Source organism: Symphalangus syndactylus, chromosome 5 (assembly GCF_028878055.3).
Source record: "Symphalangus syndactylus isolate Jambi chromosome 5, NHGRI_mSymSyn1-v2.1_pri, whole genome shotgun sequence".
Taxonomy (NCBI): domain Eukaryota; kingdom Metazoa; phylum Chordata; class Mammalia; order Primates; family Hylobatidae; genus Symphalangus; species Symphalangus syndactylus.
Window position 1 is genome coordinate 91,119,543 of NC_072427.2, and position 23,945 is coordinate 91,143,487.

A 23,945-nucleotide genomic window follows, 5' to 3' on the forward strand; every position below is an offset into this window, starting at 1 on the left:
CTGCCTGCAGCATTCAGAACAGTAGCATGTCATATAGCTTTGTAGCCTAGCAGTAATAGGCTATACTATATAACCTAGGTGTGTAGTAGGGTGTACTGTAAGGTTTGTGTAAGCACACTCTGTGATGTTTGCTTAAGACGAAATAGCCTAACGATGCATTTCTCAGAACGTATCCTTGCTGTTGAGCAACATATGACTATATACTAAGAGGTGTGTACCATTCCATTCACTGTGATACCCCCTTCAAATTAATACGAATTCTGAACTTGTTTTTAATATTGAACATATAATTCCTTTAGACTTACAAAAGATTAATAGAAATCTGCTCTTTGACTTTTAGATTCTACATCACAAGACAATGGACAAAGCAGAAAAATTTCCAGGAAAAGGGTCTGTTCCAGTGACTCAGACAGTAGTTTACAGGTGGTTAAGAAATCATCAAAAACCAGAACAGGTCTCTTGAGGATTACTCGAAGATGTGCAGCTACGGCTGCCAGTAAGATCAAGCTCATGAGTGATGTAGAAGATGTCAGTTTAGAAAATGTGCACACTAGAAGCAAAAACGGAAGGAAAAAACCTCTCCATCTTGCTTGTACTACAGCTAAGAAGAAATTGAGTGATTGTGAAGGAAGTGTACATTTTGAAGTACCAAGTGAACAGTATGCCTGTGAAGGCAAGCCACCTGATCCTGACTCCGAAGGTAGTACAAAAGTGCTTAGTCAGGCTCTAAATGGAGACTCAGACTCTGAAGATATGTTGAATTCAGAACACAAGCACACGCATACCAATATTCACAAAATAGATGCACCTTCTAAAAGAAAAAGTTCCTCTGTTACATCTTCAGGAGAAGATTCAAAAAGTCATATTCCAGGGAGTGAGACTGATAGGACATTTTCTTCAGAGTCAACCTTGGCACAAAAAGCTACTGCAGAGAATAATTTTGAAGTGGAACTGAATTATGGGCTGCGCAGGTGGAATGGCAGAAGACTCAGGACCTATGGAAAGGCTCCTTTTAGTAAGACAAAAGTGATTCATGATTCACAGGAAGCAGCAGAGAAGGAAGTAAAAAGGAAGAGATCGCATCCTGAATTGGAAAATGTGAAAATCTCTGAAACAACTGGGAATTCAAAGTTTAGACCTCATACTAGTTCCAAATCACCAGATTTGGGATCTGTAACTGAATCAGATATTGACTGTACTGATAATACAAAAACCAAAAGGAGGAAAACGAAAGGAAAAGCAAAAGTAGTTAGAAAAGGTAAAACTTTTACAGCTAACCTATCTAAAACTGTGAGACGTCAAAGACAAAGCAAACGCCCTAGGTTAAGTGTGGATGATAATGACTGGGAGGATTTGGACTATGCAAAATCTAAAAGAGTTCTTCGACGTTCAAAAATAAAAACGAGAAATCAGGGTAGAAGGACTGTGAGATACCATGATGGGGATGATGACAGAAGTTTAGAAAATGTGTTAGATTTCAATGGTTGCACCTTATGACCTTGAGGGAAAGCCAGTTCATTTAAGAGGAAATGGACTGGAATTTATGGTGAAAGCTGGCTGTTAAAATTATTTCTTTGTCTTACAATTCAGGGAATATATTTATATTTTTCTATGAAAAGTTATGAATGTGACTAAACCATGACTGTTATTTTTATTTGCACTTGCTGGTCTTTGTAGCAGCATTCAGCACAGGTGCCAAAATATGCTTCATTTTGGGGGCAGATCTATTTTGACAGTATTTGACTACATATAGCAAGAGTTTGAAATATGTTAAACACTAGACATTCTGGTTATCAAAACCAATGAGCATTACTTTCATGGCAGCAAGTGTCATGCAGTTATTTTCTGAATTTGTCAAAGAGGCAGTAGTTTCTAACCCCTGTTCTATAGTAGTTACAACAATTTCACAATCTATGTTTACAGATTCTTCATAAATACATGCATACTGACACTATAATCATGGGAGGTGTAACCATGATTAGTAGGCGAGGTACCTACCACTTTTTTTTTTTTTTTTCTTTCCCTGGCTACTTGAGTAGAATGCATTATACCAGATCTGGTCATTTTCATTGAAATGGTTTCTAATTTTCTTCCAAGTGCTGTTGGGTTTTTTCTTTTTAAGGAAAACGTTGTCACTTTTATGTTATAAACTTGAATTTATAAAGTGCTGGTAAATTATTTTTAATGATTTGAGTGCATGTTTTAAACCTTTAGGACCAGAGCATAGTCATAGCATTTTCTTTTAAATTGTGCACTAACAAAATGCTATATAATCTGTCTTCTGTCCAAGATCTCCTGGTTTCCATTGTAAGGGATTTAACCAAAATCTTGCTCTTCCATAATCTTACTCTGTGAAATAGAGGAATTCGTGTGCCTTAGATTTAGAAGTGTGTTCTTTAATAGAGTGTACAGGGCTAAAAGAGTGTTTAAGTTAATATGTAGGTTTCCCCCATCTGTATTCCAATTGTAGAGGTGAGTTTTGTTAAGAGTACAATTGCAAATCTTATCTATATAGGAAAATAGCTAAATGTCATTCTCCATCTCTTTGTTTTAGTTTACTGCTTCCATGTGCAATCCTAAGCATTCTTTGCTGGGGCAACTAAATGTATCTTTATTAGTGACTTCTAGTCCAAATATAAGAAACTGTCATGTTTTGTGGGAAAATAATTTTATAATCCATTTAAAGTGAAACTTTATCACACAAATAGTACTTATTTTCTAACCAAATACTTGATAGGTTATGCTACTCCAGTGTAGATGGCCATTCCTAACTTGTTTGTGCCTGAAGATGGACTTGATTCAAATGGTTTACATATTTAGTGGGTAAGGGATATGTTACAGTACCCCACCTGTAAGTTATTTATTAGCCCTAATTGTGTTTGATTCCAGACAAAATTAACCCTTTTCTCCTGTGTATCTTTGAAGTGGCAGATAAGGTGAAGCATCAGACTGGTATCAATATTAGACAATGTTATTTATTAGCCCTAATTGTGTTTGGTTTCAGACAAAACCTTTCCTCATGTGTATCTTTGAAGTGGCAGACAAGGCGAAGCATCAGACTGGTATCAATGTTAGAGAATGTTCTGAAGTGTTCCTATTTTGTAGTTACCTATTCCATTTGACATAGTAGAAGATACATTTTCTTTCTACTCTGATGCATGGGGAAGGATGTTTTTGGACATTATCAACTGAGATAGGTGGGAAACCTCCTCTCATTTGTGGCTTAGAGAGCTATCACCATTTCAGAACTATGATGCTTTTCTTCTCAGAGCTTGTGTTAAGTATATAGTAAACAGATTGATTCATGATAATTGTCCTTGACTAAGACTGAAAAGACTAATGGGATGCCTTTTACTTCGCTAATTTTAAAAACTGGCGATAGATGTCTAATCCATTAATTTATTTAAACTCTTCTTAACCTTCTCTTTTATAATCGGTTCTCAGGTTTTAACTCCATGTTTACCATCATTTGCAAAAAGGTACCAAAAAAATCCATAAATAAATACGGAATACCTTCACAAGTACATACATTCTTTTGGTAAAACGATATTTTGACAGGCTTCATTAATAGAACTATTCTCATTATTTGGACTGCATTAATTGGTCGTTGACTGGCCATCCAATTACTATTTTTTCTTTCAGTCCAAAATAGTTAGACCCTTGCATACAGAAGTGGTATTTTGGTTTTTAATCAGATTTGGTTTCATCAGAAGAAGCAAGAATGGACCTGATGTCTTTAAAAGCATAGCCGACAATGGTAGCTTCTCAAGTTATGAAATAAAAGAGATAATGGAGAAAATAATTTTTATGGGTTTTTTTGGTTATGGTGCTATTCCTAAGGTTAACTTTGAATATGTGACACACACACTCCTAAGTACCTTTAAGGAAAATTAATAAATCATTAATAGTTAAAAATGTTTACATTGAGCACTAGAGCATGTTTGGCTTTTTTTTCTACGTTATGCAAAATGCCCAGGGATTTAATGCACAGGTGTACTTTAATGTTTAGGGTCAGTTTGTAGTATTCTTGAGAAAAAGATAAAGGGTTATAATTTGAATGTGAACTGATCCAGAAATAAGTGCTGTACCTTTCCACTGCACTTGAAGTTCAACTTAATGGTGTATGTGAAAAACAAAAACTACTTTGGTTGTGTATGTCCAAAGTCCTATGGTTTTATTCATTTATGGTTTTAAAGGCTTTGAAGTACTCAGATTTGATTTTTGCTTTCTTGGAAAGACTCACTTTACCAAGCACATAAAGGAAAAATGATTTCAAACATTCACAAGATACATGAGTGTTAACAAAGCTTTCTTTTTTCGTGTCCTCCTTATTTAAAAAGGTATACTTACAATGTGAAGTAACTTATGAATAAAACGAAAAGTTTATCCCATATTCAAATAATTCCTAAGGTCAGCCTCCCTTTTTTTAAGTGGCAAATATCTGATTAAATCATTTCTCAGTTTATTAATCCTTGGAAACAATGATATAGCAGTTACTCACAGCTTGTAAATTACAACAGAAAGGTTCCTTTCAAATAGTAGAGTTGCACCTAAAGAGGAAATTGGGTTTATAAGAAAATGGAGGCAAAGAACTTAAGTTTTAAGAAAAAGCACTTCAAAACAGAAGGGCAAATGGAAAAGGGGGATATAAAACCAATAAAAATACCATCTGAGGGTGTTACTGACCAAAAGTAAAGAATAAAATGCATCATTAAGCCCTTTGCACTCGTTATGACCTCGTAAGTAAAAATTATCACTTAGAATAATAAGGGGTGCACACTATATTCCCTCTGTCTTCTAGAATTTGTAGAAGAATCAGAAAACAATTTACTAACCTCCCCGTTTGATATTAAAAACTAAATAGGAAGAATTTTAATATTTTCTGTTAGTACAAGTTGAACTTGATTGTGCCAACTGAAACCCCAGAGGTTTGTATATCAGTAGAATGCAAGAACATTGTTGAAGGTGCTTAGCATCTTTTTTGTTTTCCTTTCCACTCCATTGTATCAATTTTTTGAGTAACTTTTAAATGGCTAGAAAATGGTCTTTTTGCTTTGCCCTTTTATAGCTGAAATAACCAGCTCCATTCTTTTCATGAATAGTAAGTTGATATATTTATTTATCAGGTATCTTGCAGTTGTCACCAAATACTGTAGTTTTCTTATGTTGTATGGAAATCATAGTTCAATTATTTTAATGTGATGGAGTGCAACAAGTCATTGTAGAACTTTTCACCTGTTAATGTTGAAGTTATACCTCTGAATTTCTGCTGTGGATTATCAAGGAAATAATAAAGCAGAAACCCTAAGAAATTTGCAACTTAACAGTTTGAGACTGTCTCTTATCCTAGTATTTGGGAAGCGAAGGAATAAATTTGTCAAAACTAGGTGAGAAAATAGAGCGTTGTGGGAAAAATTGAGTCCAACTAGATTAGCAAATGTTAATCCCTAGCTCAAACTGTGAATAGTAAGGATTGAAAAGTAAAGTATGTAATGCTAAGGGCTGTGTTGTCTTTTCTTATGATTTTAAGTTTTAAAGGCTTTTAAATTAACAGCGATGTTGCCTAAGGATACATGAGGATTCTCAAAAGTAAGAGACCTTTACCTTTTTCATAATCTGCCAAGCTGGTTCCTAATATATTGTTAAATTGGTAGAAAAATACCTTTAAATTGGTGTCTGCTCAAGGATTGCTTTCTAGATTTGATGGGGGAGGGGCGAGAGTCACATCATTTGGATTCTACCAATCTGCAGGCTCTATCTTTGGCAACATGTAAATAACTAGACTATACATCTGTTTCTCAAGTATGGCAAGACCAATAGTTTGAATTTAATTATCAATGCCATGGTATACTTTCTGGTCATATTTTAGTTATGTCAGTTTTAAGGTAAGATTTTTCATTTATTAAAGCCCTTAAATGAGATTTTAGACTGCCAAAGAGAAGAGGCAGTCCAATTGACCTAACTGAAATGAGATGACCAGTATATAGAGCCTAGATGGACTGTAGCAGCTCTACCCCTTTGTTTTACAAGGTAAATCATTTAAAAAATTACCTTTTTTGATCAGTGGGTAAAAGTTAAACGGATCTTTAATTTTTAATATATTCAAGTTAATTTTCTAAGTGTGAATCAGTCCTTGGACTGCAACTATACATTCACCTACAAAATCCCAATCAAAAAATTACAGGAGCCTGTCAAGCAGATCTTTAGTTTTCCACTTCACATAAGATCGTTCATGTTCTAAATTAATCTATTCATTTAGATGATTTTTTTTTGTCAGTTCTTAAATGGGGTATAATAAATTTAGCATTTTCATCTTAACAAGCAAAAGGGTTAAAAAACAAAACAAAACACTACTCCAAGCCAAATACATTCTAGCTGGTTAATTCCAGACTTATCCCAAGTGGTTCCCCAACCTCTTTTCCACTGGTAATTTCTTTTCATGCAGGCAGAATATAGGGGTGCGAGGGCTGTTTTACATATGAGCTTGGATAGGGGAACTGAAGCGAGTCAGGAGCCCTGCTGGAAAAGGGGTTTGCCACTGGATTGTCTGTGGCCTGGTTTCTTTCCAGTAGTACAGTAATAGGGTAGATTGAAAACAAGTATTTACTTCTGATTCTGCCTACATTTAGTGTGAAATGCTCTTACGGTATCGCTTCTAAAAAGCAAATTAAGCAGTTAAGTATAAGGTCCCTGAATTCATATTTCAAAATAAGGTTTTTATGAGATTTTTATTAAAAATTGCAATAGCCATCGTAAATCTGAGTTTTTCTAGGGGTGAGAGAAAACTGTATTGTGATGAGCTAGATTAGTTGTAGTTCCAGAATAAAAACAAAAATTCAGAGTTGTGTGGTGCCCATCATTGAGTAAACTGAACCCTAAAAATGAATAAGCTAGTGAACTGGTTCATGGAATTATTTCTGACGGTCTCTTGACCTGATGCTGTCATACTGCAGTGTTACCAGCTCCCCCTAGAAAATGGAACTGTTTAAAAACACAGCAAGTTACAGAAACCATTTTATTCTATAGCCATTGGGGTACTTCAGTTTATGGGATGTTTTTGGAAACTTCTGCTTTGGGAGGGATGAAGATCACTGGTAAATGTTATTTGCTTTCTGAGTTTTGGGGTCATTTCATTGCTTATCAATGAAGGGCAGACAGGAGAGAATATCTCAAGTCTTTTCTGATAAAAGGCTTGCTTGAGGGAGCTTATAACTTGCACCTAGAGGGTTTACCCACTTTGTGGATTTGATTTATCCACCAACCACAGCAACCAATAATGTCAAGATTCTAGGAGTTTAGGAAAGAGGCTAGTATGTTTTCATTTTGAGTCAGACATTCTTTTCTCATTCTCAAATCTATTTTAAATGCTCCAATTTAAAAAATGCCGATGAAAATTTTCTAATGCTTCTGTAATAATCATGTGCAGTTTACTTTGAATTTAGGAAAACAGTTTTGTATGATGAAATATTGTGCAGAATCTGTAAATAAGGTAGCTTAAAAATTAAAAAAGTCTAATTAGAATATGATTAATCCTTAAAATGTAGAAACTAGAGATTGTGTTGAGTCAGAACTGTTATGTTGGTATCCAGGTTTCTATTCACCACAGACACCATCTTAGAATACACACATATCTGTGAGTTATAATTTAAAGTGGTCATCCAGGTAAATGATCATGGAGTGCTACTACAGATGTACAGTTTTACACTACTGATATGTTCTTGCCATACCCAAATAGGGAATCACTTCCAGGAAAACAACAGTCCTCAAGCACTCAATGACTTTGTGAACACGTGACTGAAACAAGAATCATCTGAGACAGTAGGACTGGTGGGATTCTACTGACTTCTTAGTATTACATGGCATCATCACAAATGTACTGTTAGAGCAGCAACATCCAGAGTTTTTAAGCTTGTACCCTAACACACAAATTTGACTTCTAACCCTGAAATATCCTATATATATTTCTAAACTCTTTGTAGTTTTCTTGAGAATAAAGCACTTTATAATTTACTCAGTTTTCAGTAATAAACACTGACTTAAAAGTATGTATTTAAAAAAATTCTCCACACTTTTCTGTCTTCCTCAGAATGTTTTTATCCTTATTCTATGAAATTCCTGTTTTATTGTCTAAGACTTAAGAGATTCAGCTTTATCAAGTTAGAGTTGCTGTGTACAATGTAATTCACAAATTCTCCCTCCTTTGGGCATAGTTACTGAAGTTCAAATTTCCTTAAAAAGTATTTTTAAAAAACCTGATTTTAGTTTTTTTCTTCTGCAGAATCTTAACTTTTCCATTATTCCGGATGACAAATAAACATTTATTAAAATGTGTTAGAATTAGTATTTACTAGGCTCCTAAATTGTCAGTATAGGTACTTTGATCACACATCAAAATGGAATTTCTGCAACTTAAAGCATTTTGTCACAAATTGTAGTTGAAATAGAATTTTATCTACTATTCGACTGGAAGTAGGTTGTTGGGAATGAACCAGTTATCTATTCTTTTCTTCCAAATGCAAATGGTACAGCTAGTTGATAATAGTATATTCTCATCCTACTATAAAGTGCAAATTTCACCTTAATTTTGCATATTTTAAAATTTTTGTTTACCCTTTGTAGCGTATTTATATTTTAGTATTTGCTAACATTGATTTAATGTGTTAAAGATTCATTTTGGATATAGGGTTGACTTCTTGGAGATACTAGTTCATAATTTTAAAATTCCCAAGAAAAGTGTCTTTGAAGTGGTAAACACACTGCACTTTAAGCCACTTCTCTTCCCACAGAGCCCAGCTGAAGGAGGTAAGGGCATGCTGCATGAGAGTAATGCCGTGATGAGCGTCTTACTCTGGTAAAATGCCATTTACAATGCCTGGAGACTGAAGACTGAACAAAACATAGTGCCCTTAGAAATAGAATTTCACTGGAAAAGCACGTGAATCAGATAAGTTAATTGGCAAAAGGAACTGATGTGTATGTGGTGGTGAATAAAGTATTTCCTAACCTGTTCTGGGGAGAACTTAACTGATCTTAGAGAAGTGTGAAATCAGTTTCATAGACTTACGGAAAAATCTGAAGTGCTTGCACTGTGAGGGCAGAGGCCTGCCTCATTAATCTAGCTGTATGAACATGTCAGTCCACAGAAGCAGTTTTTACCTGTACTCATCTGCCCTTCAGTCAGCTTAGTGACAGAAGGGCAAACATCTTCACAGAAGAAAAAGTTCAGAAGGTTGGCATTGGTAGTTTCATTGCTACAGAGTAATAGTGTTATTTGATAGTATCTGACTAAAAGAGCTCTCATTTTCTAGTACTTAGTAGTAAGAATGTGGTGGAGTCCTCCAGAAGTCTAGTGTGGGTGGAGGATATCAACTGGTTATTTCAGTGATCCACAGCCTGACCTTTTGAATGCTAAGTGTCTGGAAACTTCAGGCAGGGTCCTACAAAACAAACTGCCATCAAGACTGGTGTGTACCATGAAGGCAGTTTTAGATAGTTTGACTGTTCATGGCTGCAAGAAAGACCTAAAATTCAAGGGCCAGTGAACTTCAGATACGTAAAAGGAATATCACTTCTGTTCTAGAAGAGTACTAATTAGACTTGTTTGTGAAATTTGAAAATTTGGCTTTGAGACACTGGTAGCAATAAACATATCTGAGCCCTCCTAAGTTTGGTCAGCACGGAGTAGTAGGTCTGGCATCATGTGGCTGTGCACAGCTCGTGTGATTTCAAGCCCCCTCTGAAAACTGTCTTAGTCTGCATGAAGGACTTAACTCTCCAAAGTGCTTTTTGTCTGGCAAATCCCTTCACAATTTTCACCTCTCGTCTAAAAGCTTCCTTAAAGGAAGCCTTCCTTGATCCCTTAGGCTAGGTTAGGTTTTCAGTCTGTGTTCTCATAGCACTGCACTTTTTGGTTCCTTAAAGCAACTCTTATGTGTTATTTTTTAGAATTTTAATCTGAATCTCATGTGTGTCACATACCTAGGTCAGAAAATACTGGGACAATGAAATTAAGATTTAGTAATTCAAATTATGTAAAATGCTCATATATATGTTTTTAGATTAGCAGCTTTATGATGCCGATGCTGAAGGAACTTTTCACCCCATTCTTACAAGTCTGCTACTGTTTTAAGTGACATCCTTATAGTTGTAGATAAGCAAATGTAAGGTTATATCAATGTCAAGCCCTTAGTATCACGTTTTAAAATTTATCATTTAGCAATATAACTTTTAAATGTATTGTTTCCGAATGAGTGTTGTTGAGGAATGTTAGCGGTAGTAAAATCTTGTGTTACAAGATTTTTGCATTTACATGAACTTTCACTCATTTTTCAGAATTTGTTCCTAGAGACAGAGAACCCAATACAAAAATGAGAACATGTATGCATAATCAGAAGGATGCAGTGCAGATGCCTAGTGAAACTCTGAAAGCAAAAATGGTACCTGAGAAAGTTCCCCGCAGATGTGCTACTGTTGCTGCAAATAAAATAAAGATAATGAGTAATCTAAAAGAAACGATCTCAGGACCAGAAAATGTCTGGATTAGGAAGAGTAGCAGAAAACTGCCCCATCGAAATGCTTCTGCTGCGGCTAAGAAAAAATTACTGAATGTTTATAAAGAGGATGATACAACCATAAATTCTGAAAGTGAAAAAGAGCTAGAAGATATTAATAGAAAAATGCTTTTTTTAAGGGGGTTCAGATCCTGGAAAGAAAATGCACAATAGTGACTATGAGAATGTAGAAGTGGTATCTGAAAACAATTGGTACACAAGTAAACTGGCAGTTACATTCTGCTCCCAGCTCTAAAATTACTCCCTTATTGACATCTTTGGAGGAATTTTCTAAAAGCCATAATCCAGTGGGTTCCTCCCAGTCAGCTCTTGTACAGACACGTGCTCTAGGGAATTCTGAGGAGGAAATAGATTGCAGAGTCTGTAGGTGGAGAGGTGGAAAGAAAAGACAAATGGCCTGCTATAAGACTACTATTCCTTTCCAGAATGCAAGGCCTTGAAGTCATGATTCCTTAGAGGAAGAATATAACGGGAAGTGTACAGGCTAGGAAGAACTTGGAGTGAACAAATTTCAAAATCTTAACCTGATATTAATTTTAAGGGTTCTACATTACAGTGTAAAAATTCAGACCACGACAACTATGGTGTCATGAGGAAAAAAAATCAGGCACTTTTCCAAAGGAAGGGCTAATGGGCCTATTTGACTTCTGAGTGAAGCAACAACTCTACCCAGATCCAGTCCCCACAATTCACATCCCCAAAGGTCAAAAACAAACTAGGAGGACCTGGGAATTTCAGCTGGAGGTATTGATTATTGAGTTCTGAAGTAGAGTGTTGGAAATAGGCAATTAGAGTCCATTGATGTAATTTTGTTTATAATATTGCAGTTCATACTGAATGACCACTTGATACGACTAATTCAGGGAATATATATTTTTCTATGAAAGCTATGAATGTTACTATCACGGCTTTTTCTTATTTTTACTTTTATGTAGCAGCATTTACAGAAATGCCAAAAATGTGCCTCATTAAGAGGCAGGTCTTAATCAGTTAGATAAAAATAAAATGTATAGCTTAAGATCAAAACAGTCATATTTTTAGATACAGTCAAGTCTTTTGTTTCTCTACAGCACCTTAAAAATTAGAACTTGAATACTTTGAGTAAACTTATTACAATCTCATCCCAACAAACTTTAATGGTAGCATGTTTGGCCTATTTCATTGTGGCCTCTGCTAGGATTAGAAAATTTGGTCGTGGTATAACAAAGAAGTGTATTTACAATAGGATTTAATTTGTTGTTAATATGTATTTGTTGAAATTAAAATTGCCAGATTAAATGAATGTACTGTCACATCTTTTTAACGTAGTAACGTGTTATTGGAAAAATTAAGTTGTTGAAAGTAAGTTGTTTTCCCATTTAAAAATATCTGAATATATGATTTGCATGTGTAAATCTGAAAAACTAAACTACAGAAAACTAGGGTTTTCTATTTCTAAGTCAAATGCATTTTTTTTTTGTTATACAGATGAACCAAGTGTCTGAAATACTTGAGAAATTTGTGGTTGCATGTCTGTTTTAAAAAAAGGCTTTTTGTTTTTTAGCATAAGCCAGAATATTCTAACCTGCTAAGTCTGTGTCCTTTGCCCCTTTTGTAGTATACTTTCATCCAAACTACTGATCCCCAGTATGTTGATACACAGGTGAGAAAGGGAAGAATTCCTAATAAACTGCTATTACTTTTAGGTGCATGGGGTTTGATTTTTGAGCTCTAATGAAATGCTTAAACTTCTTTCCAGTTCAAATTTTACACTTAATTTATAATATTTATTGAGTATATTATGTCCTCAACAAGTAACTATAAAATGAAATACTTAACTCTCGGTGAAGACTATTTTATGCAAAGTTTTTTTTTTTTTTTTTTTTTTTTTTTTTTTTTTTTAGCAATTTCAGTGTAATGAAAGAATTTAAGCTTTGAATTTATAATTTGCTGTGGTGGGTTTAATTTCTGTCAGTATTTGAGATTGTATTATCAGTCTTGCATAATGGAATCCTTTTTTTCGCTAAGTATTTAATTCGAACATATTTGCCTTTTTAAAAAGTGCTTGGCCTAAACTTGTAACTGCATGAAATAAGCATTTGCTTAAAACTTAACATTGTAAAATTGTTCTCTCTGAAATGTGTGCAGAATTTAAATCATGGCCAAATGTATTACTATTATCCTATTTATAGTAATTTGCTTTGCAGAAAATATTTCTTCATCATGGAACTGTGAAATCAAATTGAAGACCTTACTGGTAAAAATGACAAATTAACAAAAGGACTAAGACAAGTGGTGCCCAAACAACCTTTTTATTCTGCAGTTCCATCATTATAATAGACCAGTTAACCCAGGAGTCCTAATGTTTTAAAACATTGTGGTAATCTTGTTGATTCTATCTAAGGATATCCAAAGTTTCCTAAGCTCCTACTGGCTAGCAGTTTAGTCTTAATTTTATTGCTAAATGTTCAAATTTTGCTTCCAAACTCACTTTTTTTTTTTTGCAGATGTGTACATCTGCTAAATACTAATTTTATGTAAATGATGTTGATTATTTTTCCACATCTTAAAATGTTTCTAACAGCTTTGAGATTTTATCTCAACAGGCTCTCTCTGACCCCAAAGTAGTACTTAACCTTCGTGACTACTGACAAAGTCACAAAATGCAGGCGATGTCATGTATTTCGGTACAACTAAATCTAGGAAACGGTTATTTTTCATTGCATTACTGCATATTTTCATTTTCATTTAAATTATGTCCCCTTTTTCTCTTGCTTGAAACAGTGCTCCTCGAACTTTGTCTTCCAGCACATTTTAAAGAGAACCAATTAAAGAACAATCACACATTTTGCTTATTAATTAAAGGCTATTTAAAAAGAAACATTTTGTATTAGAAAATGGCCAAGTTTAAAACACTATTTTTTACATTCTCATAAAAATGTTTTTTAAATCGCCTTGACAATCATCAGCTTTTGAAATGTGAATTCCTATTGCCAGAGTAAAGGTCTCGTTTTTATACCACCACGAAGCGCTGTATTTCTTGCTGCCCTTGCGTCTGCCCGTGCCCGCTGTCTGAGGGCGCGCCTGGTTATGGGGGCCCTCAGTACCACTGCGCCGCCACCTACCTGGGCAGTCGAAATTTGGAGCGGGTGCTCAGTACACTAAGGCTCCCCCAGTCTCTCCTAACGCAGAAGGAAAATGGAAACGGACGAGGAGGTAAGGGCCTCACAGCTGCCGGACGCCACGGCCAGCGGTGCTGGCCCCGCCCCTGCACCCCTGGTTCCGCTACCGCCGCGACCGGAGGCCCCGCCCTCCTCCCGTCCCCCTGCCCCTCTAACCCGCAGTCCTCCCACCTCTTGGCGCCCGCAGGGCTCAAGCTGCGAATGAAAGCCTTCGGGGGCCGGACGCGGTGGCTCAGGCGTGTAATCCAAGCACTTTGGGAGGTCTAAAGAGGAGGATCGCTTGAGCCCTGGAGTTCGAGACCAGTCTGGGCAACATAGTGAGACGACCCCCCCCCCCCGCCCCATCTGTAATTTAAAAACAAAAAAGCTGCGGGGACTCCTGGCCCAGGGCGTGACAGCGCGGGCGGGCGGTGTAGAGGGCGTGGCCGCGAGCTCAGGGTGTGCCTAGGGGCGAGCCCTGCGCGGGGCGGGACGTGGCGCCCGCGCGGTGGCGGTGTGGCCGCGAGCTCAGGCTGTGCGCGGAGGGCGTGGCCTGTGCAGGGCGGGACTTATTGCCCGCGCGGTGAGGGAACGTGGTCTCGCGCAAGCTGGCGTGCGCCGTGCTGCAGCGCTGCAGTTGTGTCCAGCCGGTCCCGGGGCGGCCATGGCGGCTACGTTCTTCGGAGAGGTGGTGAAGGCGCCGTGCCGAGCTGGGACGGAGGACGAGGAGGAGGAGGAGGAAGAGGAGGAGGGTCGGAGGGAGACGCCCGAGGACAGGGAGGTGCGTCAGCAGCTGGCGCGGAAGAGGTGAGGCACCCGGATAAGGGCAGCGCGCTCACCGCAGCGGGAAGGTGCGCGGGCCTCGCAACCGCGACGGCGCCTAAGGCCGGGGCTCCGCGGTCTTCCGAGTGGCCCCAGCGGTTGCCGCCGCTCCGTGGCTCTGCTTGGGCCCTGGGTCTCCGTGAAGCCGCGGCGTCCCGCGGCGCCAGCCCCAGGTGTGTGCGGTTCTCGCGTGCATCCGCTGGCGTTTCGTGGGTTCCAGGGTGAAGCCGCTGTGGGAGGGCTGGGTTCAAATCCGTTCTTTAAAGGCTTCCTGGAGGGTTTCTGGAGCATTTCTGGAGGCTTGGTGTCTTGCAGACTCGTGATCTTCCCGCTTGTCACATTGTCTTGGGCCGCAGCGCTCCCGCGGGCCCCACCACGTTTGTCGCGGATTGTTCACGGACACACCAATTCCCTCGAAACTTTTTAAACCTCCACCCCACACTTCAGTTAGCATAATGTGTCAGTAGCCGATGAGCACTCTTTAAAAAAGTTGTTTCCAAACACACAAAAAAGTGGGAGAAAATAGTCAAGTGAGCCCTGACCCCTACACAACCAGGTAAATTCAACAGGAAGATTTTGCCACGTTTATTTTCTCTCCTGCCACTACTAAGCGAGTTCCAATCATCATGGCCTTTCACCTTTACATTTTTCAGAATACATGTCAAACGTTTTAGGGATTTTCTTACATTTGCTATTATCACCCCTAACAACACTAATACTTAACATGACATTTTACAGTGGTCTGTGTGAATGAGAATCCTAACAAGGTCCACAGGTTACATTTAGACGTGTCACTTCATTTAGAGCAACCTCCTCTTACCCCTCCTAAGAGACAGGACTGGTTGTCCTGTTCAGTGCCCCACACTCTGAATTTGTCTGATAGCTTCCTTGTGGTGTCACTTAACGTCTGTATCACCTGCATGTCCTGTAAATGAATGTTCATTTGGAGGCTTGGTCAGATTCGCATTCAAAGTTTTGTCGGCAAGAATGCTTCTACTAAGTGGTGCTTTCCGTTTCTTGTTGCAGGCTGTCCCCACCTGTCTCACTTTTAGGGATGCTAAGATTGGTCCTTGGGTCAGGTGGACAGCCTGATCACTATTTTAGGGTTCTCCATAAACACGTATGCAATAGTTTTATCTGTTGGTTATCATTGTCCGAGTCCATCGTTTTCTGAGGATATTAGTTATATTCTTTATAAATCTAACGTGCATTTTTTTAAATTAATTTTTTTTGCACACAAAAACAATAAACATTTTCTAAAAATACATACAAACAAAAAGATGCGTATCAAACATATTAGGAAGGTTGCACATGGGAAGTCGGGGAATAGAAATGGGGGGTGGGAGTTAAAATAAATGAGAGAGGGACTTTATATGGATCAGTGATAATAACTCAATCCTCTATTTGACAAAGAAGAGGGAGAAGGAAGAGGAAGAAAAAGAAAGTGGGATAAAGGATCAGAAAGGGAGGAAAATAGAAAAAATTAGAGTATGACTCCAGGGTAGACCTGTTTTGTTGTCACTGAGTTGGTTGGTTGGTTTGTCTGTTGTATTTTTCATGTTTCGCCAAGTATTTTTCATGTTTCGCCAAGTTGGCCAGACTGGTCTCGAACTCCTAGCCCGAAGTGATCAACCCGCCTCGCCCCCCAGAGTGCTGGGACCACAGGCGTGAGCCACCACGTCCAGCCCCCACATTGCTTCTGGCCTCCGTGGTAGACCTCCCAGACGGAGCGGCCGGGCAGAGGCGCTCCTCACTTCCCAGACGGGGCGGCCAGGCAGAGACGCTCCTCACTTCTGCCCAGACGATAGGTGGCCGGGCAGAGGCGCTCCTCACTTCCCAGACGGGGCGGCCGGGCAGAGGCGCTCCTCACTTCCCAGATGATGGGTGGCTGGGCAGAGGCGCTCCTCACTTCCCAGACGATGGGTGGCCGGGCAGAGGCGCTCCTCACTTCCCAGACGATGGGTGGCCGGGCAGAGACGCTCCCCACCTCCCAGACGGGGCGGCGGCCGGGCAGGGGCTGCAATCCCAGCACCCTGGTAGGCCAAGGCTGGCGGCTGGGAGGCGGAGGCTGCCGCGAGGCCAGACCACGCCACCGCACTCCAGCCCGGGCAACACCGAGCACCGGGTGAGCGAGACTCCGTCTGCAGTCCCAGTACCTCGGGAGGCTGAGGCGGGCAGAGCACTCGGCGTCAGGAGCTGGCGACCAGCGTGGCCAACATGGCGAACGCGTGCCTGCATCCAAAGGAGAAAAAGCAGGCAGCGGTGGCGCGCGCAGGCAGTCCCAGGCAGTCCGCGGCGCGGGCCGCAGCGAGCCGAGTAGAGTGCAGCCTGGGCCACAGAGGGAGAGAAAGAAAGAGAAAGAGAGAGAAAGAAAGGAGGGAGGGGAGGGAAGGGAGGGAAGGGAGGAAGGAAGGCTAACGTGCATTTTATTTATTGTAAATCATACATACAGTGCCCTTTTGCCATGAAGTTGCTTTAGTTTCATCTTGTTTCTTGTGTTAGGGAGGTGCGGCTCCTTCGAAGACAAACAAAAACATCTTTGGAAGTTTCTTTGCTAGAAAAATATCCGTGCTCCAAGTTTATAATCGCTATAGGAAATAATGCAGTAGGTAAGTGAAAATGCAGAAGACTTAGTCATTTTGTTGAAAGAATGAAATATAAAGTTACTTGTTTTCTTCTATCATAAAAGATTTAAAATGTTTAGTACTTTAAAAAAAGCCACAGTAGAGTGATTGTATTTCTGAATAAAATCTCTCTCCTGTTCCTGTTGCATCATTTTTTTTTCTTGTTTTGTTTTTGGTAGAGATGGTTTCTCGCTGTGTTGCCCAGGCTGGTCTTGCACTCCTGTCCTCAAGTGATCCTCCTGCCTCACCTTCCCGAAGAGCTGGGATTACAGGTGTGAGCTACAGCACCTGGCCTGCACTATCTTTTTAATAAACGGAAAAAATCAGATTTAGGCTGGGTGCAGTGGCTCACATCTGTAACCCCAGCTCTTTGGGAGGCCAGGGCGGGAGGCTCACTTGAGGCCAGCATTTGAGACCATCCTGGGCAACATAGCGAGACCGTGTCTCTACAAAAAATAAAAAAATGAAGCCAGGCATGGTGGTGCTTGCCTGTAGTCCTGGCTACTCAGGAGCCTGAGATGGGAGGATTGCTTGAGCCCAGGATTTTGAGGCTGCAGTGAGCCATGATCCTCCCACTGATCATGCTCCAGCTTGGGTAACAAAGCAAGATCCCAACTCAGAAAAAAGCTTTAAAGTAAATGTTTTTAGCTTCAGGAACTTAAAACTCAAGGAGCTGTTTCTAGTGTGTTGAGGTATCCGGGTTTATGTTAATGTTTTTGAGTTAATAGACTCCTTTGAGAACACAAAACTCTAAAGACAGTAATAATTATCAACATGTTTAAGTACTTAAGTTCTAAGGTCCTCGCATGTATTAATTCTCTTGGTGGATTAAAGTAAAAACAGTGTAGAGTGCCGCTAGGACAATGTACATGTACAAATACACACATAGACCTTTATATTTTTAGGGTGTTCACAGGCTGTGATGAGAACCTTCAGGAAACCCAGTTAAGATCCCATCCTCTGTAAGGTACCCCTAGTGCTTGTAGAACATAGTAAGTACATGATGGCAAGTAACTATGGACTCATTTATATAAAGTTCTGCTGGCCTAAAGTTTTTCAGAAGAGTATTACCCCGTGAGCATGTGGTAGAAAGTCGGTCAACAAACCTGCCTTCTTGATCCCTGGCTCTAGGATTGTCTTACTCAGGGTGTGTGGCCTTTTACTTCTTGGGGGCCTCAGTTTGTTTTTCTTTATAATGGTGGTATTAGGTAGATGGTCTTAGGGCTCTTTCAGCTCTCAAATTCTGCAGTAACTTGTGCTTACTTTTTATTGAATAGAAAATATAGCTTGCAGAGCCAAATACTAACTTATGTGAATTGTTTTTTACAGCGTTTCTGTCATCATTTGTTATGAATTCAGGAGTCTGGGAGGAAGTTGGTTGTGCTAAACTCTGGAATGAATGGTGTAGAACAACAGACACTACACATCTGTCCTCTACAGAGGCTTTTTGTGTGTTTTACCATCTAAAATCCAATCCCTCGGTAGGTGGGACTTGTATGTTTGAAAAGTAGTTATTTAAGTATCACTTATATGGTATTTACTGGTAGTATACTTTAGTATGGCAAGTCTTTCAGTTGCTCTGTCAGTGTGCACTTCTTCTGATACTAATCACCAGTAGTGGTTTGACTGTTAAATTTTAAAGAGAAATAAGTAGGTCAATAGTGGAGCCAGGAAAATAGGTATTACCTAAGTGTTGTCATTCACATGTTACATATATGGTGATAGTTTGGGGTGTGTATAAAACTTACTTGACAAAAAGTGTGGAACTTGACTTTTCAGGTTTTCCTCTGTCAGTGCAGTTGCTATGTTGCAGAAGATCAACAGTATCAGTGGCTGGAAAAGGTAAGAGAGAAATGAAAACCTGTGAATGGTTAGTCTACAGGAGTTTTCATTTTTTAACGATTCAGTGTCTTTTAACTTAAACTTATGCAGTCAGATATTTATTTCTTTAAAATATTGTGGGAATTTCTTTTGGAATATAAAGAATAAAAGAACTTGCTTATTTAACGTGACCAACCAGTTGTGTTTTATACTTCTGTGTCCTCCCATCCTCAATGCTGAGGTACAGAAGTATAAAACACAGTTGGTGCTCGGCATTGAGGACGGTAGGTCACAGAAGTATAAAACACAATTGGATTCCTCCTGCCCATCTTTCTTTGTTTACATCACTTTAGATCTTATTAAAAGGTAAAAGGGTTCTTAGAAATCTATCAAATCCAGACTCTTCTAGTTATAGAAGAGGACATTTAGAACCACAGTGATTGAAACTTACCTATAAGTGTAGTAATTCCAAAATGAATTTCATAAGAGTTATTTTTCAGGTGTCAGTGGTAGGTGGGAGAGGGAATGAATGTCAGGTGTGTACTTGTGACTTTTTTCCTCTGGACAGCAGGCCTGTAGTCACTATTCTGGCACTCTGACTTCATTTACTCCACATCGCAGGCCCGTTAAGTAGGTAGTGCTGGCATTATGTGTTCATCTATTCTTGTGTTGCTATAAAGAATACCTGAGGCTGGGTAATTTATAAAGAACAGAGGTTTAACTGGTTCACAGGCTGTATAGGAAGCATGGTGCCGGCATCTGCTTGGCTTCTGCTGAGGCCTCAGGAGCCTCCAATCATGGTGGAAGGTGAAGGGGGAAGCAGGCAGATCACATGGCGAGAGCATGAGAGAGAGGAGGAGCCAGCCTCTTTTGAACTACCAGCTCTAGCATGAACTGAGCGAGAAGTGAGAAGTCATGTATCACCAACAGGATGGTGCTAGGCCGTTCGTGAGGGATCTACCCCCATATCCAGTCACCTCCCACCAGGCCCTGCCTCCAACATTGGGAATCACATTTTAACATGAGATTTGGAGGTGACAGACATCTAAACTATATCACCTTAGTTCACTAATGAGGAAAGTGACTTGGAAAAATTGCCCACCTAGAAAGCAGAACCAAGATCAAACCCAGATTGAGACAGCAGGTGTGTTCTGTTTCTCCAAGGCACACTCCCACCCCTGCTAGGCATGCTGTTATTTTATTGTTTGTGGTGTTAGGTGAGTGCCTAGAGGAATGTTTCCGTTCTGTAACAAAATTAAATGTTTTTTTAATTTGAAATCAATTTTATGTTAGGTTTTTGGCTCTTGTCCAAGGAAGAACATGCAGATAACTATTCTCACATGTCGACATGTTACCGATTATAAAACCTCAGAATCCACTGGCAGCCTTCCTTCTCCTTTCCTGAAAGCCCTAAAAACACAGAATTTCAAAGACTCGGCGTGTTGTCCATTGCTAGAACAACCGAATATAGTACACGACCTTCCTGCAGCAGGTGGTATTAAAATTTGTAACATTTACGTTATATCTTATTGCTTTATTGATATTTACTACTTTCACCATTAGAGGTCTTTTTGAGGTAGTTTATTAATAATGATTGATACCAATATATTGCTGTTAGTCCTCAATGTCTGTAGTTACAAGTGCAGTATATTTGGTATGAGTTTTCAGATTTTCCAGACACAGTGATTTGAGGAGCTCATGTTTCTTAGCTGTTAGGCTTCAGACATGCTGTGTTTCTTTTTGGTCTTTGATTATTCAGAATGCAAGACAGTGTTAAATATAAATTATTGGTGCATGAAAAGTTGATAAAGTACATTTTAATGATCAAAACAAGTTTTGAATATTGAATCTTGATAGTTGCTTTAATTTTTTTTATTACTGTCACATCTGCCATATGACAAAGAGACTACCATTTACTTTTCAGTGGGTAATATATTACATAATTGTTATTTATTTATTTATTTATTTATTTATTTTTTTTTTTTTTTTGAGACGGAGTCTTGCTCTGTCACCCAGCCTGGAGTGCAGTGGCATGATCTCGGCTCACTGCAAGCTCCGCCTCCTGGGTTCACGCCATTCTCCTGCCTCAGCCTCTCCGAGTAGCTGGGACTACAGGCACCTGCCACCACGCCCGGCTAATTTTTTTGTATTTTTTTAGAAGAGACGGGGTTTCACCGTGGTCTCGATCTCCTGACCTCGTGATCCGCCCGCCTCGGCCTCCCAAAGTGCTGGGATTACAAGCGTGAGCCACCGCGCCCGGCCTACATAATTGTTATTTATTATATGAACTGTATTAAAATAGGGTTTGGTTGGGGTTTTTTTTTTTTTTGCTTTCAATGTTTACTAGAATGAGAAGTGGCTAAATATTTCACTTTATGCATTTTGTATTTGTTATTTATATATACTTTATTATAGTCAGTAGAATTTTAATCTTTCAGCTACTTAAATCATCTCAGCTGTATTTTCGGAAATGTAAAATTAATATTTGCAAAATAAGAGATTATTAGGAAAATAAATTGACTTTGAAAGAAAATCTACATTATAATTGGTTCAAGATTGCAGTAAATACCTTGATTGAAAGAGGCAGCTGAGATAACTACTTTTAACAACAGCCTTTATTATTTAAAGATGTTTAATTTAAAGGTAACATAATAGAAAACTTACATGGTTTTTTTCTTGTATATTCATAGTTCTGAGTTACTGTCAAGTATGGAAAATCCCGGCAATTCTGTACTTGTGTTATACTGATGTGATGAAATTAGACCTAATTACAGTGGAAGCTTTTAAGCCTATACTTTCTACCAGAAGCTTGAAGGGTTTGGTTAAGGTAAGGTTTTAACTCATTTAAATTAATAGCTGCATTGTTATAATCAGCTTAGTAACAAACATAAATGTATAGTGTCATTTTAAACCCTAAGCAATGCTTGGAGATCCATTCTTCTCAAAGTGAAGCTTTCTAGTCTGACAGTTTGAATTTGATTGTCATCGTCTGTTCTGTGTACGTCTGTAACTTGACGAATGCTTTGTTCTTGTATGATAGATTAATGCAATGCAATTAAATCCCAAATGTCTATGTGGACAAATGGTTTTACTGTTCAGTAAGTTTCTTTTTTTTGTTGTTCAATAAGTTTCTATAACTACTTTGGAAGGTTTTTTTTTTAAATTTTTATTTAATTTAGTTTTTGAGGTTATTTTTGAGTATAGTATGGATCAAATTATTACAATATTTATTTACCCAATTTTACAGAGAACTGTATATGTGAAGAGAGAATTACATAATGAACCTCTTCCTTACCCTTGGTTTATACATTTGGGCTCATTTTCTAAAAAAATTGGAACATGTACATAAAAATGTTTGCCTGTAATCTCAGGTAGTTTAGGGATTCCATTGTTTTCTCTTAAGAGACTTTTTGGAAGTCCACAGCCTCTGGTTTAAGCATGGTTTCTTCAAAGGAAAGAGGTTGTAACCACATCGTCCCTCAGCCCGGTTTTATTCTGGAATGGCCATTAGTTTTAAGACTTTTGTGGTAAGTTGTTGGAAGTAGCTCATTTCCCAGGTCTCATAAATTAGTTTGTTACTAGATTGTCAGCTCCTTGTTGTAATGGACCACGATTTTTAATTTTGGTATCCCAAGTTTACCACATACCTGGCATGTTGAATAAAGCCGTCAATAACCATTTGTTGAAGAGTACAGCTATAAAACTCTAATTTAGTATACTGCAAGCTTATCTTTCAAATTAGCTAGAATCCGGGGTAATCTTTCTGACGCATGGAGTTAATTTATTTTTAGCATCTCTTTCAAAGTATGTATATACTGATTGTCTTGTTTGTTTAAATAGCCGATTGCCTCATCCCACTTAACTCAGAGATGAGTTCCCATGGGCAGGGGCTGGGCTGTTTTGTTTACTGCCGTAGGACTGTGTGTAGCACACAGGTGTGTCATAAACATTTGGACTTGTTCTGAGACTTGGAAATCATCTGTCATATGGGGCTTAAGGAAACTCAGCTTTTATGAATATACTTTCAAGGGGAAATTTAACTCAGCATTTTCATTTTTGCTTTGGAGATGATGATTAGCGGGAGGGTAAGATAGTGGTTCTGCAGGGGGCTGTTTTCTTAATGACCAAATACATCAGCCTGAGTCAGTTCATTGTTTCTGATCATTTAAAAGTGGTATTTTCAATAAGGTGGAATTATTTTGAGTTCTTCCTATGTGGCAGTTTAGTTGGATTTGAAAGACGGATGAATCTTAGGGGGTAGATGTGTGCAGAGGGAAGCAGTGTGAGCAGAATGGGGAAGTGTGAGGAGAGCCGTGAGGAGTGTGGTGTTGGTGGAGAGGGGAGGAACACATCTTGCGGGGAAGGTTGGGCGGGTTAGAGCATAGACTTCCTCTGGAGGCCAGGAGACCATCGGAGGCCAGGAGACCATCGGCGAGTGTGGCAGGGAAAGGGCCTGCTGAACTGACTTCCCACTTGCCTTTTTGTTGAGAAGGGGAGAGTAAAGTCTACGCCTGTCCCATGGCTGTTGTCTTAAGTCTCGAGTGGAGATTGTTGGCGGGGGGGTGGGTGTTGCCTCTGCCTGCGTCCCTGGGGTCTCACTGTATTCACTTTTTTCTCTCCTTTCAGAATATTCCCCAAAGCACTGAGATACTAAAGAAATTGATGACAACAAATGAGATTCAGAGTAACATTTATACATGATCTTAAACATTGTTTTGTAATGTATATTACTTGTCCATTCCTTTAAGGGGAGCAGCCTGCACTCTTTCACAGATTACTTTTGGAGGATATATTTTGAGAATGATGAAACGGAATAAAATTGTAAAAAATTAATTGTAGTTTTAATTCCTTATTTATGGTGGTATTATTCATAACCGAAATAAGGCAGGCATTTTCCTTTTATCCACTAGGTGGGAGTATTGTTGTATTTGAATATTTTAAGGTACTATAGGTAAATTTTTATCTTA

General features: G+C 39.0%; 2 protein-coding genes across 10 annotated transcripts in view; both read left to right on the forward strand.

Moving 5' to 3' along the window:
• Positions 1-11,874, forward strand: part of BRWD1 (bromodomain and WD repeat domain containing 1) — a 131,159-nt gene extending 119,285 nt beyond the window's left edge. For 3 of the 5 annotated variants that reach the window (XM_055279712.2, XM_055279713.2, XM_055279715.2), the window contains 2 exons: positions 341-1,258; positions 10,333-11,874. In XM_055279712.2, coding sequence (XP_055135687.2) covers positions 341-1,258; positions 10,333-10,724 — 1,310 coding nt within the window. In that variant the 3' untranslated portion in view covers positions 10,725-11,874. Of the gene's footprint in view, positions 1-340; positions 5,325-10,332 lie in introns of those variants that run through there. The other 2 variants (XM_055279714.2, XM_063640596.1) reach the window with 2 other exon arrangements.
• PSMG1 (proteasome assembly chaperone 1) lies at positions 1,762-23,811 on the forward strand. Of its 5 annotated transcripts, none has more exons than XM_055279717.2 (7): positions 1,762-14,518; positions 17,036-17,142; positions 18,487-18,638; positions 18,937-18,999; positions 20,272-20,470; positions 21,669-21,805; positions 23,605-23,811. In XM_055279717.2, exons 1-7 carry the CDS (start codon positions 14,376-14,378, stop codon positions 23,677-23,679), a joined length of 876 nt encoding a protein of 291 aa, XP_055135692.1. In that variant the 5' UTR covers positions 1,762-14,375; the 3' UTR covers positions 23,680-23,811. The 5 variants fall into 5 exon arrangements, with proteins under 5 accessions (XP_055135692.1, XP_055135693.1, XP_055135694.1 ...); XM_055279718.2 differs by having other exon boundaries at positions 18,952-18,999; XM_055279720.2 differs by having other exon boundaries at positions 14,244-14,706.
• Positions 23,812-23,945: the final 134 nt, after the last annotated feature.